The 13,207-nt window shown below is 36.5% G+C and overlaps 2 protein-coding genes across 2 annotated transcripts; one reads left to right on the forward strand and one right to left on the reverse strand.

Moving 5' to 3' along the window:
• The first annotated feature begins 43 nt into the window (after window positions 1–43).
• Window positions 44–4,662, forward strand: dolk (dolichol kinase). Its single transcript, XM_058758280.1, has 2 exons — window positions 44–166; window positions 1,873–4,662. Exon 2 carries the CDS (start codon window positions 2,004–2,006, stop codon window positions 3,576–3,578), a length of 1,575 nt encoding a protein of 524 aa, XP_058614263.1. The 5' UTR covers window positions 44–166; window positions 1,873–2,003; the 3' UTR covers window positions 3,579–4,662.
• Window positions 4,663–5,677: 1,015 nt separating this feature from the next.
• Window positions 5,678–12,613, reverse strand: phyhd1 (phytanoyl-CoA dioxygenase domain containing 1). Its single transcript, XM_058757130.1, has 11 exons — window positions 12,479–12,613; window positions 11,117–11,275; window positions 10,792–10,867; window positions 10,657–10,704; window positions 10,494–10,549; window positions 9,710–9,772; window positions 9,592–9,613; window positions 9,386–9,514; window positions 9,160–9,276; window positions 6,512–6,638; window positions 5,678–6,418 (listed from the first exon to the last, which is right to left on the reverse strand). The coding sequence occupies exons 1-11, from the start codon at window positions 12,509–12,511 to the stop codon at window positions 6,373–6,375; spliced, it is 876 nt and encodes a 291-aa protein (XP_058613113.1). The 5' UTR covers window positions 12,512–12,613; the 3' UTR covers window positions 5,678–6,372.
• Window positions 12,614–13,207: the final 594 nt, after the last annotated feature.

Raw genomic sequence — 13,207 nt, forward strand, 5'->3', positions numbered from 1 at the left:
ATATTTGTTTTGACATTAGCCACGTGATTATTCTGACACCACGTGACCCGGTTGTCTTACATGGCCGCTCCCACCGTCAGTCAGTGAGCGCTGATCAGATGATCGCACGAAGCACGAGTCACAGCAAAACATTGGGAATATTCTTTTGTTCGAGAACAGAAAAAGGGTAAGATGAACCGTTATCTGCTGTAATTTGATATTTCTGCGTTTATTTACTGTGCAGGGTGTTTAATGAACAGCTGGTGTTGCAGTGAATGAGCTGTCATTTCTGCTGAAGAGCCCATCATCACCCTCTCTATCAGTAACAGAACCCTATAAAATAACATAAACATCAGCATTGCGTTTGGAATTGTATTATAATTTAATATTAAGACTGACAATTCCTACAAATATATGTATAACATGTATGCAATTGCATACTATCCATGTATTAATAAGCTTGTATGCAGTAGAGACAACAAGGCTGTCAAACAGTCCTTTCTATTATAATATATTATGTCTGATAATACATTTATCGTTATTTACAAAAAAAATTATTTGTATTAAAATAATATAAATACATTTTATGATTACCCAGAAATTGTATTGAATAAGGTTGTGTTAAAAATAATATTCTCTAATATACTATTTTTAGGGTACTTATAAAATATTTATATTATATGCACATTTATGTATTTCTGGGTGCTTATAAAACCTTAATATTTCAAACACTAATATATTCTATTAAAGTATAGTAATCATATAGTAGACCGTTTACTTTCGCTGACAAAGTGACACTGTCTTTTCATAATTTACCGTGTTTAGAAATAGCTGGTGTTGAGCATTCAACAGTGCTAAAGTTCACAGTGTCTAGAGTTCAAGCGCCGTTGAGAAATTTGACATCCTTCTTTAGTTTCACAGTGAGGGAATAGAAGCTCTGGACAGTACGGATGTGTCTCAAAACCTAGTTAGCTCCCTATCTAGCATTTTTTAGGGACATCTACTGTGACCAAGAAGGCTGCCTAGGTAGGTTTTGAACCACAGTCTGTCTGTAGGTGGTATCACATTGAATATCACATAACACACATTGCTTTCAGAATTTCTACCATGATATAATAGTGATTTGAGAAAAAAGAGCTAAGGCTGTACCATGGAATAGTTTAATATCAGATGGTAACACCATAGTATTTCGACATATAACAAATGATACTACATGGTTAACATACTACATATTTGTAATTACCATGTAAATTAGTTATTTAAAATAATACCATGAAATTACTATGGTATATTTGCCAAAAAAAGAATGATATTGCTATAGGACATATTTATATTAATTGGCTTCAAAATGTTAAAAAAAATAAAAATACAGTTTTTCTTTTTTTTTATTCTAGTTTATTATGTGTTTTTGTTTGAGGAAATTACTAAAAGTGAGAGAAAACATTTTTATTACTATTAGAGTTGGTTTATTTTAGTTTATTGTGTGTTTTTGTTTGGAAAAAAATGCTAAAGATTGAGAAAAAATATAGTATTACTATATTATATACTATATTATATATATATATATATATATATATATAGAGAGAGAGAGAGAGAGAGAGAGAGAGAGAGTGAGTGTGTTTTTGTATGGAGGAAATGCTAAAAATAGGAGCAAATATAAAATATAAATTGTGTTTATTTTAGTTGATTGTGTTTTTGTTTGTTGCTAAAAAAATATTGCATTAAATTATGTCTATTAAATTATGTTTTAGTTTGTGTTTTTGTGTGAAGAAAAAAATGCTAAAAACAGTAAGAGAAAGCATTTTATTATTAAATTAAATTATTATTATTTAAGCTTTACATTTTTAAAGTTTTGTGGTTTGTCTAATGATATTTTGGTGTGTCTTTACCCAGGTCTAATTTGCTGTGTGCAGGAGAGCGAAAAGTGGACAATGTTTGTGTGTTCACCAGGAACTTTCTGACAGACTGCCATATTCCAAGTCTCAAATTCCTGGAAACCTTTGTCACACATACGCCCCGCAATCATGCAGCTGGATCCAGTGCTGGTTGAATCCGCCGTGGTGTTCTCCATGGTGATCTGCGTTCACTGTGCCGTGTGGAACCAGCTCTCCTGGTGCTGCATCGCTCTGGCCGTCCAGGCTTTTTACGTGCAGCACAAATGGGATCGGCTCATTCGGACCGGCGCCGCCGTCTTCCAGTTCCGGCCTTCAGCCAACAGCGGCGTGTTACCGGCCAGCATGGTGCTGCCGCTGCTGGGACTGGCTTTGAGGGGGCGCTGCATTGCTATGGGGAACGTTTACATGGAGCGATTCGCAATGGTCATAACAGTGATCGGTATGATGTTGGCGCTGTTCCTATCGCTCATCGCATTGGGAATCACACGCCCGGTGCCCACAAACACATGCGTTATAGCCGGCATCGCCGGCAGTGCCATTCTGTACACAGTCAAGCAAACACTAACAGTCTCCGAGGTAATTGAAGTCTTGGAGGTGTTGCTTATTTTTGTGTATCTAAGCTTAATCCTCTTGTACCTCCTCCCACGCTGCTTCACTCCCGGCGAGGCCCTCCTCATCCTCGGTGGGATCAGTTTTATCATCAACCAGCTCATCAAACGCTCTCTGGCCTCATCTGGGAATGCAAACGCAGACCCGCTTCCGTATTTTCTCCCGGTCGCCGTGTTAGGCTTAGTGCTGCTGGGGATCTTCTTCGCCGTGCTTTTCGTATTCATGGAATCGGAAACCTGGTCGGCGTCGCTCTTCTTCCACACCATGACGGCCGTTATGGGATTGGGCCTATTGGTTCCTTGGCTCTCCCTTCTCACGCAGCATCACCCCATCACCTGGTTGATGCATTTCATCACCGAAACCAACACTCGCCTATGGCTGATTGGATTCTGGGCCGCTTTGTTGCTTCTAGCGGTTGCCGTTGTGATGTATCAAAATAGTCATCGCTCGGCCGGAAGCAAGAAGCACCAAGCGTCGACGACCGTGCGAAAGTATTTCCACCTCCTCACCGTACTAACCTTCGCTCCTGGACTCGCACTAGACCGTCCTCTGCTACATCTAGCCGCGGTCGGATGCCTCTCAGTGTTTTTGTTCCTCGAATTCGTCCGCTATTTCCGCATCCGACCTCTGGGGGCGCCACTGCGGCACCTTCTTACTTTATTCCTAGATGAGAGAGATTCAGGACCGCTTATTCTCACCCACATCTACCTTCTCCTCGGCGTCGCCCTTCCAGTCTGGCTGATGCCCGCGTCCTGCACCCCTAATGGAGGCCTAGGGGGCGCCAGTGGCCTGGTGCCCTACGCCGGTGTGTTGGCAGTGGGAGTCGGCGATACAGTTGCATCTGTTTTTGGCAGCACGGTCGGCGAGATCCGCTGGCCCGGCACTAAGAAGACCTTCGAGGGCACGGCGACCTCCGTGTTCGCTCAGATCATCGCCGTGGTGGTTTTCCTCATCGCCGACAGCAGTATAAACCTGAATGCCAGCTACTCATGGGTCGTGGGTTCGATCACAATGGTGGCCATGCTGGAGGCGTATACGTTGCAGATAGACAACCTGCTGCTTCCTTTGTACCTTTACATCCTCCTGCTGCTATAAGATCAGACCCTTCCAGACAAATCAGACCATTATGCCAATGCACAGATATCAACAGCATTAAATTCATACGTTACAGCCCTAGTATTGCAAGTTTGGAAAGCAAAATGCAATAATGAAACATCATTAGAGTGTTTATGACCCTCGTACAGTGAATAGAAATGCACTGAAATTTATTCAAGAATAAACCGTTTCTTATAGTATTAGAGTGAAACAAACTAGAAAACTACTTGATATTGTAAACGACGCACAAAAATAGATGTTTGAAGGTGAAATGTGTATTTTTGCACCACTAGAGGCAATTGCAAAATGCTTGTTTGAGTTGCACATGACAGCTTTGTTTGAAAACAGAGTTTGGTGCCACTGATGTTGGCAGCTTTAAAGGATAGTCCACTCAAAAAATCATTTACTCAGCCTTATGTTGTTCCAAACCCGTATGCATTTCTTTCTTCTGTCGAACATAGAATTTGAAGAATATTGGTAACCAAATTGTTTCGGGTCCCATTGACTTCCATAGTATTTTTTCCCTTGCTATGGAAGTCAAAGGGAGCCAACATTCTTCAAAATATCTTCTTTTAATTTCCACAGATGAAAGAAACTCATACAGGTTTGTAACAGCCTGAGGGTGAGTAAATTACATAATTTTCATTTTTGGGTGAACTACACCTTTAAGTATTCTTCATTTTGATTTTTCAAGGTGTAGATGTGATAATTTTGTTGTTTATAGCATTTATTTTTTTTGTGTGTCCTCTCAGAATGCTCTGATGTCTTGAGACGCTGTTAATATTTAATTCGCTCAAATCCTGCCTCTGTCAGTCCAGTATAAATGACAGGGATTGGGTTGCACATTATTAAAAAAAGAAATGGAAAATGTAATGCCCTTTAACAATGCCTGCACTTGCTGATAAACACACAAACATACGTCTTGAATGCAAACACAATACACATTTTTTGTATTTTATTTAGATGAATCTCATGAAGACATGTCTGCCTGTATTTTTATATTTTCTATATAATTTTATATGTTTTTGGGAAGCACATTTCTACAATTTTAAAATGTAAAAAAAAACATTACTTAATTACTGAATGCTATATATATATATATATATATATATATATATATATATATATATATATATATATATATATATATATATATATATATATATATATATATATAATAAACACAAGCACATTAAATTCTTATTGTTATTTGTATATTTTACAGGTTAACAAACTACTATAATGTATATATACTTTGTTATTTTAATAATATATATTTATAATATTTAATTAAACATTTAATAATATTTAAAATTATTAATTTTTGCATTACAATAATTAAATTAGGGTTTTTTACATTATAAAGTTGTGGAAATGTGCTTATGTCAAATTGCAAAAAAATAGGATTTTATTTCAGCGAAACATAATTTATTCCTTTCTTTTGATTTTGTAGTAAAATATGACCCTTGACATGTTTTATCAGATTTTCCCCGTTTTATGAAAATATAATTTATCCTTTCAGTCCTTTATAGCAGCATATATGCATCACTTGAGCCATGGAAGAACACCATTGTTTTTCTATTATACGACAAAAATACTCAAATATAATTTTAATGCTATGAATAGGATCTGCCTTTATGTCCAATGCAATATGAAGGACTGGTAGCATAGCTTGTCGCCTTAAAAAGTGTTTTGTATTTTGAATAGTTCAATGCTATCAGTGGTTTGTCTGCATGGGTCTGTATGTAGGAGGCAGTAGATATTAATGTACAGATCACTATCCTGTAAACGCATGTATGCAATTCAGCTGTTGTCTTTACTCTGATAAAGACATTTCGTAAATTATGTATGTTTAAACTTTAATTTATTCATGATATTTGACTGAGGCCTTTTTTGTTGCTCTCAGCATTTTGTGTTGAGTGTATTACCTTGACGGATGTCATGGGAACTGTGGTTGAAGCGTCAATCACCTGTTCGGTTTGAAGTGCATTCTGGGACATTTGCATGACACTCATTTAAGTGTAAACTTGCTTTTAAACTACCTGGCAATTGTAATGTGTTACTTAATGGTCCATATTTTGACACTGGGATATGACAAAGATTGTTGAATGTTTATTTTGTAAATCATCATTTTTAATGGTTTGTGTATTTACAGAAAATACTTTTTGTTCAAATAATTGCTTTTACTTTGCATCAAAAGACCAGTTTTTACAACACAAGTGACTCAGCATGAAACAATAATATAAGTGACTTTCAGACTATTGTGAAAAAAATCTCTTGGAACTTTTTTTATGTTAAATATCATGGGTTCTTTTTGTTGCTATCTTTGTTGAAGTTGGTTTTTCAGCAGTGTCTATGAATTATTTTTCAGATTTTCCTGTCAGTGATTGGTTGACATGAGAACTGCAGTTTGGTCATTTATTTTCTTTGTCTTGAAATCCAGATTATACCTTTTCTATATTGTATTGATTTTGTTGGGTACTCAGAGAATGTTGCGTTAAAGAAAATAAAGTGAATTTCTAATAAAATTAAATGTTTCTTGCTTTCTAAAATTCAGATTAGAAATAATAAACACTCTTTGGTTAACAAAAACTAGCCTTTTATTAACACTGTCGTGGTTGTAGTTAATTCAAAATGATTCACATTTTTTGGTCCATTTACAAAACTTCATATTTAAAGGGGTGATTGTTGGTCGAGATGTTAAAAAGGCTCATTATAGTCATGTGACTGTCCTGTATCTTCAGCATCATTGGTAACACGTGTTATCAGGTCTGTTTTGGTGTTATTTCTGTGTTTAGTTGTAGAGGGACGGGAAGGGCAGCTCTTCTGTTGGTTGTAGCCTGAGAGACAAAAACAGATTCACTTTACAACCTAGGCTTTCTACGAAGCTTCCTAACGCAAGTCCTGCATTACCCAGTGTGCACTGTTCTTACCAATTTTCAGGACTCCAAACGGTGTTTTGAGACTCCATAATGTGAAAGGTGTAAACGTGGCGTGAGGCGTCAGATGTGTTTGCAGCGCTGCGGTGGACGACTTCACCGTGAATCAGAACCACTCCACCTACAGTACCACAAACATTCGACAAACGTGGTCCAAAAACAAAATTATTACTTTTAATCAGAAAGGATGCATTAAATTGATCAAAAGTGACCTTTATGTTTAATGTTACAAAAGGCTTCTATTTCTTTCTTTTGTTTTCTTTTTTTCAAACAGTCTTGAAAAACATTTATCACATTTTCCACAAAAATATGAAGCAGCACAACTGAAAATTCAGTTTTGATCACAGGAATAAATCACATTTTACAATATATTTCAATTGAAAACAGTTATTTTAAATTGTAATAATATTTCACAAAATTATTGTTTTTACTACATGTTTGATCAAATAAATATATAGTTCAGTCATGAAACTCAAGATGGCGCAGGCTGACGGGTTGTTAACGTAACTGATGATATTCACAGAGTTAAACGACTTGGCACAAGCTGATTGGTTCATGCTGCATATGCAGTCAATGAGCTTACTGCCTTGCATATATATGGCTGGCTAGCATTCACTTGAGAGTCTCTCTGAAACCCTCCACCTTCCCCAGCTCCACCTGTATAGATCTGCTACGGGTTATTTTATATGCTATTTGTGCAGCAGCAGTATGTCTTAAATACTCACGGTACCGTATCGCCATATGCATTGGCAGTAGCAGCAGCAATAATCTACAACTACAGCAACAACCAACAGCAGCAGCAGCGTAGCAGATCTATTCTGCCAAGACCAAATACATTAACAATGTCATATCCATCACCATGCTAAAATCTAACGAGAGTTGTCATGATTGAAATGCAGCCTTGTTGAACAGTTAAAAAATATATAAAATTAAATAAGAAAATATAAAACTTAATATGAAAGTTTATATATATATATATATATATATATATATATATATATATACACAGGTGCAGGTCATATAATTAGAATATCATCAAAAGTTGATTTATTTCACTAATTCCATTCAAAAGTGAAACTTGTATATTATATTCATTCATTACACACAGACTGATATATTTCAAATGTTTATTTCTTTTAATTTTGATGATTAGAGCTTACAGCTCATGAAAGTCAAAAATCAATATCTCAAAATATTAGAATATTACTTAAGACCAATACAAAGAAAGGATTTTTAGAAATCTTGGCCAACTGAAAAGTATGAACATGAAAAGTATGAGCATGTACAGCACTCAATACTTAGTTGGGACTCCTTTTGCCTGAATTACTGCAGCAATGCGGCGTGGCATGGAGTCGATCAGTCTGTGGCACTGCTCAGGTGTTATGAGAGCCCAGGTTGCTCTGATAGTGGCCTTCAGCTCTTCTGCATTGTTGGGTCTGGTGTCTCTCATCTTCCTTCTGACAATACCCCACAGATTCTCTATGGGGTTCAGGTCAGGCGAGTTTGCTGGCCAATCAAGCACAGTAACACTATGGTCATTGAACCAGCTTTTGGTACCTTTGGCAGTGTGGGCAGGTGCCAAGTCCTGCTGGAAAATGAAATCAGCATCTCCATAAAGCTTGTCAACAGAAGGAAGCATGAAGTGCTCTAAAATTTCCTGGTAGATGGCTGCGTTGACTGTGGACTTCAGAAAACACAGTGGACCAACACCAGCAGATGACATGGCAGCCCAAATCATCACTGACTGTGGAAACTTCACACTGGACTTCAAGCAACATGGATTCTGTGCCTCCACTCTTCCTTCAGACTCTGGGACCTTGATTTCCAAATGAAATGTAAAATTTACTTTCATCTGAAAAGAGGACTTTGGACCACTGAGCAACAGTCCAGTTCTTTTTCTCCACAGCCCAGTTAAGATGCTTCTGACGTTGTCTCTGGTTCAGAAGTGGCTTGGTAGCTCTTTTCCTGAAGACGTCTGAGCGTGGTGACTCTTGATGCACTGACTCCAGCTTCAGTTTTCTCCTTGTGAAGCTCTCACAAGTGTTTGATTCGGCTTTGCTTGACTGTATTCTCAAGCTTGCGGTCATCCCTGTTGCTTGTGCACCTTTTCCTACCCAAATTCTTCCTTCCAGTCAACTTTGCATTTAATACGCTTTGATACAGCACTCTGTAAACAGCCACACCCTTCAGTAATGACCCTCTGTGACTTACCCTCTTTGTGGAGGGTGTCAATGTTCGTCTTCTGGATCATTGCCAAGTCAGCAGTCTTCCCCATTATTGTGGTTTCAAAGAACAAGAGATACCCAGAATTTATACTGTAGGGATGGTCATTTATTCAAACTCAAATGTAAATATTCTAATATTCTGAGATACTGATTTTTGACTTTCATGAGCTGTAAGCTCTAATCATCAAAATTAAAAGAAATAAACATTTGAAATATCAGTCTGTGTGTAATGAATGAATATAATATACAAGTTTCACTTTTTGAATGGAATTAGTGAAATAAATCAACTTTTTGATGATATTCTAATTATATGACCAGCACCTGTATATATATAAAATATTACAGTACATGCACATCTATATTAATACATAATATTATATACACAAACAAAAAAAAAGCTCATCACCTATAACTCACCTTTTTTAACAGGAGCAGGAACGAAGAGCTTGTCATCGTAATTCTTCTCTCGGCCAATGAAATCAGTCAGAGGAAACGTGCCTTTAGGTGTCCGCACCATTCGCCTGGTAATCCCATCTAACACATGCAGGAAAAGAGCCACACAAACACATTTTAAATGCAAAATAAAGCTTCACTAAAACAGCATGCATGCACAAATGAATCTGCCTGATGCATGTGAAATCACCCTTGTGTGATCCCGGAATGAACCACAGACAGCCGTTCTCCAGTGTAGCGTCCTCCAGAGCGATCCACACGCCCATCACTCTTCCCAGAGGCTGTGTGTAAAGGAAGGTGGCGTCCTGGTGAGAGGTCACTGAAGTCAAAGATCAAAGATCAACCAAGTGTTTTTGTACTGCATTCCTATTGGTTAAACAGGGGGAGGGGTCTTACCTTCTCCACCAATCCCTGGTTGCTGTTGACAGAACAGGCACAGAAGATGCGAGTAATGAAATAATTACCCTTACAATGTGTGTAAGTAACATCATATAAGTACTGTATGTAACTGTACCTTAAAGATGTACATACTCTGCAGAAGAACAGGATTTATCAGGCCGAGTTTCTTTGCCAGATTCTGCAGATAAGAAACAAACATGCATTTCTCACATACATTTTGACAAACTAAAGTGTCTAAAAATTGGCATAATGAAAAGAGTGAAGTATATTTGGCAAGATTTATTTTAAGATGGTTAAACAGTGGATGGCTAGTCTTAGCTTGACACTAGAGTGGTCTAGGTCAGTATTATTTATACAATATCATAGTACTAACAGTACTTATTAATATTTTGAGTTTTAAGTAAGTTTTATATATATATATATATATATATATATATATATATATATATATATATATAGATTTAATTTATTTTATTTCAGTTACAGTTTTAGTAATCATATTTAGATTTTTTTATTTTTGGTTTACATTTAATTCAAGTATTAAGTAATTTTGTAATGTGCTTTTTTCATTTGTATTATTTTTTAACATTTCTATATAGCTTTAATTAATTTTTATTTGAGTTATATAGCACTTCAGCTTATTTTAATTCAAGGTTTTTTTAATCTAAAAATTAAAATCTAATATTTATTTTATTTCAGCTTTTTTTTTTTCAAATACTGAAATTATTTGTAATAGTTTCAATATACAACACTAGTCTCTGGGTTGTCTGGTTTTAAAGAGGTCTCCCAAGAGCTTTCTCATAAATCTTCCGATTAAATCAAACGAGGTTTTGACATGAGTGTACTGTTTATATAAGGACCACAGTTTACATTTGTTTGCATGGAGGTTTGAACATTACTTGAACTTTGGGTGAGTGGGTGACCGCTTTAAACAGCGGCTCATAAGCATGGAGAGCTGTGGGAAAGATAAAACACAAATACTTATGAGCAAAGAATGATATATGACAGGTTATGTTTAAACATGACTGAATTATATGAAATGCTATTTTCGTTAATACCCACCATGTCCAATTTTATTCAAGGATTGTTCTCTTGGCACAATGAACTCTCCTGAAAACACAACAGTCTTATTATGAGATGAATTTGCTGTCTCTTTCTATATCTCAACATGACAAACAAAGCAACTAAATTACAAACCTTTATCATCAAACACTCCTTTCTCAAAGAAGAAACGGATCTTGTCTCCACTGGTGATGAAATAGTCTGCATTTCCCTGGATAAACACCAAATACGATCATGATTTGACTGTTTTAACTGCTTCTGAATGTACATGGATTTACAAGGGACATTTTTCCAGTTACAACAGGGTTTGTAACTAATCCAGGTAACTACATTTACCTGCATCTTTACCCAGAAACATTTGGTTGCATGTGGGAAGTAAAGCGTAAAAGAATGTTCATTAAGGCAATACCGTGAATGTTTGCTGATGATGCATTCTGGGTAATCATCTGGAGGAGTTTACCTGTATTTTAAGCTGCTCGTCGTGGTCAGTGGAGAACTGTGTCCTGCAGTGTTCAGGAACGTCCATCCGCTCAATGATCTCACTCATACGGTCCCGTAAAGCATCACACTCCTCTGGGGACAGAAGGCCGTCCAGCACCAGATAGCCCTCATCCCGGTACTGCACAATAAATACACATCACAAACCTATTCACTGCACATATTCAAATGTGATTAGGACATCAACATCATTTGCTGTTTCTGACATCACAAAAAAGTAGAAAAAGTACCATTATCCTGTTGAAAAAACTGCATTTGCTGGTGAGGTATGTTTTGAAGCAGAACAGCTGACTCAAGCTGTTTTAAGGTAGAATGAGGTAGTATGAGGTAGTTGCTTAAACCAGCTGCCATGCTTCAAAACATACCTGACCTAACCAGCACCTGCTGTTTTTTCAACAGTTAAATATTTTTGTATTTCACATGCATTGTATTCTTTAAAATACTATGTAAATTCAATGTAAAACGAGTATGGTGATCATTCGGTATCACAATATGTTTCCATCCTCGTACTACTATCTAATAAAAACTTTAGGGAGAAAATAGAGTTGATTTACTTTTCCTTTTTGTTTTCCTTCTTTTAAATTGAGCAAAATACGAATCCACTAACTTCTGTTTTGCTGTTGTTTTACCGTCACATGATCGAGTAGAGTTTTTAATTGTTTAATTATTTATGCAAGATTTGCACGTTTATAAAATTTGTTAATTTGATATTATATACAAATTTTTAATTCGTTTCATTAATCTTCACAAATGGTAGAATACAGTATCCAAGACTGTGATTGGTCCATCATCAACAGCGCTAAGAAAAGTAACAGTTTTCATAGAACACACAAGTCTACGCGTCGGGACATTAATAATCATATTAATAAATAAACTGTATAATGTTACTACTACTACTACTACTACTACTACTACTAATAATAATAGCCGTTAAACTGAAAACTACACACTGAAACAAAGCCTTGTCTGCAGGCTCCGCCCATTTCCACGCCCCTTATTTCATTCCACCACATTCCATTCTAGCAGCTTGTCTTGTTTCTAGCGTATTACGCAACACACTTAAAATTAGGATAAAACTTATTCCACACGTGCTTACACCAATACACATACATATATTTGAATTTCGTACATCTTTTGCACGCGTGCGTGCACGGGGCTCTGCTCTATGAAAATATTTATTATTAAAGAAGCAAAACATTGATAGTCATCTGACAGCATTTTACTCGTAAATCTACGTTTCCAGCGTTTCTGATGAACGTGTGCATAAAAACGCAACAGCTGTCGTATTGAAGAGTTGCTATTTCAATTTAGATGCAGTTTTTACCGTTTGCACGTCTTGATCTGTCAAAACATCCATGCTGATGAAGACAGTCTGAGAAGAAGGCTAAAAGGAAGGCTGTCCCATCCAAATCTCTCCCTCTAAGCAACCACGTGGTTGCCCCATGTCAAATACGATTAAACTGTAACCACGGTGATGCAATAATTGGATTTTGAACAGTAACTCTTTCATTACAGTGCAAGAAACTCAAATGTGCAGTCATAACTTGAGTCACTGAGGGTTCAGGTGAACCTAAAACACGTGCCTAGTTAACTTCATTCCAGGTAAAGAGTGAACACAGGTCACCCTCTGTCCTGTGGAGGATGGGAAACTGTTTGTTTGACAGAGTATTATGCGCAAGATCTCATGTAATGAAGACAAAACAGATTCAAGCTTTGAAAAATGTAGTTGGATTTAGTCAGTGTCTTCATTCATTTTTATAAAGTTGGTCAAAATTTATCATCTACATGAATGATTTAATCATTAATACTGTTTCAGTGCATTATAAAACATTAATGAACTAGGCATGAGAAAGAGTGTTTTCAGCTAGTATTTTAAGGAATAGCTCACAAAAATAATACTTTAGATTTACTCACACTCACCTTCTTTCATGCGGAACACAAAAGAAGATATAAAAACATTGACTTTCATTATATGGGGGGGGGGGCATTGCACAATTGTTTATTTTATTAGAAAAATACTATACATAAAAAGTTGGCTTTTTGTAAACTAAAT

The sequence above is a fragment of the Onychostoma macrolepis genome, chromosome 21 (genome assembly GCF_012432095.1).
Source record: "Onychostoma macrolepis isolate SWU-2019 chromosome 21, ASM1243209v1, whole genome shotgun sequence".
NCBI lineage: Eukaryota > Metazoa > Chordata > Actinopteri > Cypriniformes > Cyprinidae > Onychostoma > Onychostoma macrolepis.

Bases quoted from the DNA above. Each gene is read 5' to 3' on its own strand.
- phyhd1 (XM_058757130.1), bottom strand. From the start codon at position 12,511: ATGGATGTTTTGACAGATCAAGACGTGCAAACG. The intron at 11,276-12,478 runs GTAAAAACTGCA...TTTATTGTGCAG, and splicing joins CAGATCAAGACGTGCAAACG to TACCGGGATGAGGGCTATCT. The intron at 9,614-9,709 runs GTACAGTTACAT...TTCTGTCAACAG, and splicing joins AGAGTATGTACATCTTTAAG to CAACCAGGGATTGGTGGAGA.
- dolk (XM_058758280.1), top strand. From the start codon at position 2,004: ATGCAGCTGGATCCAGTGCTGGTTGAATCCGCCGTGGTGTTCTCCATG.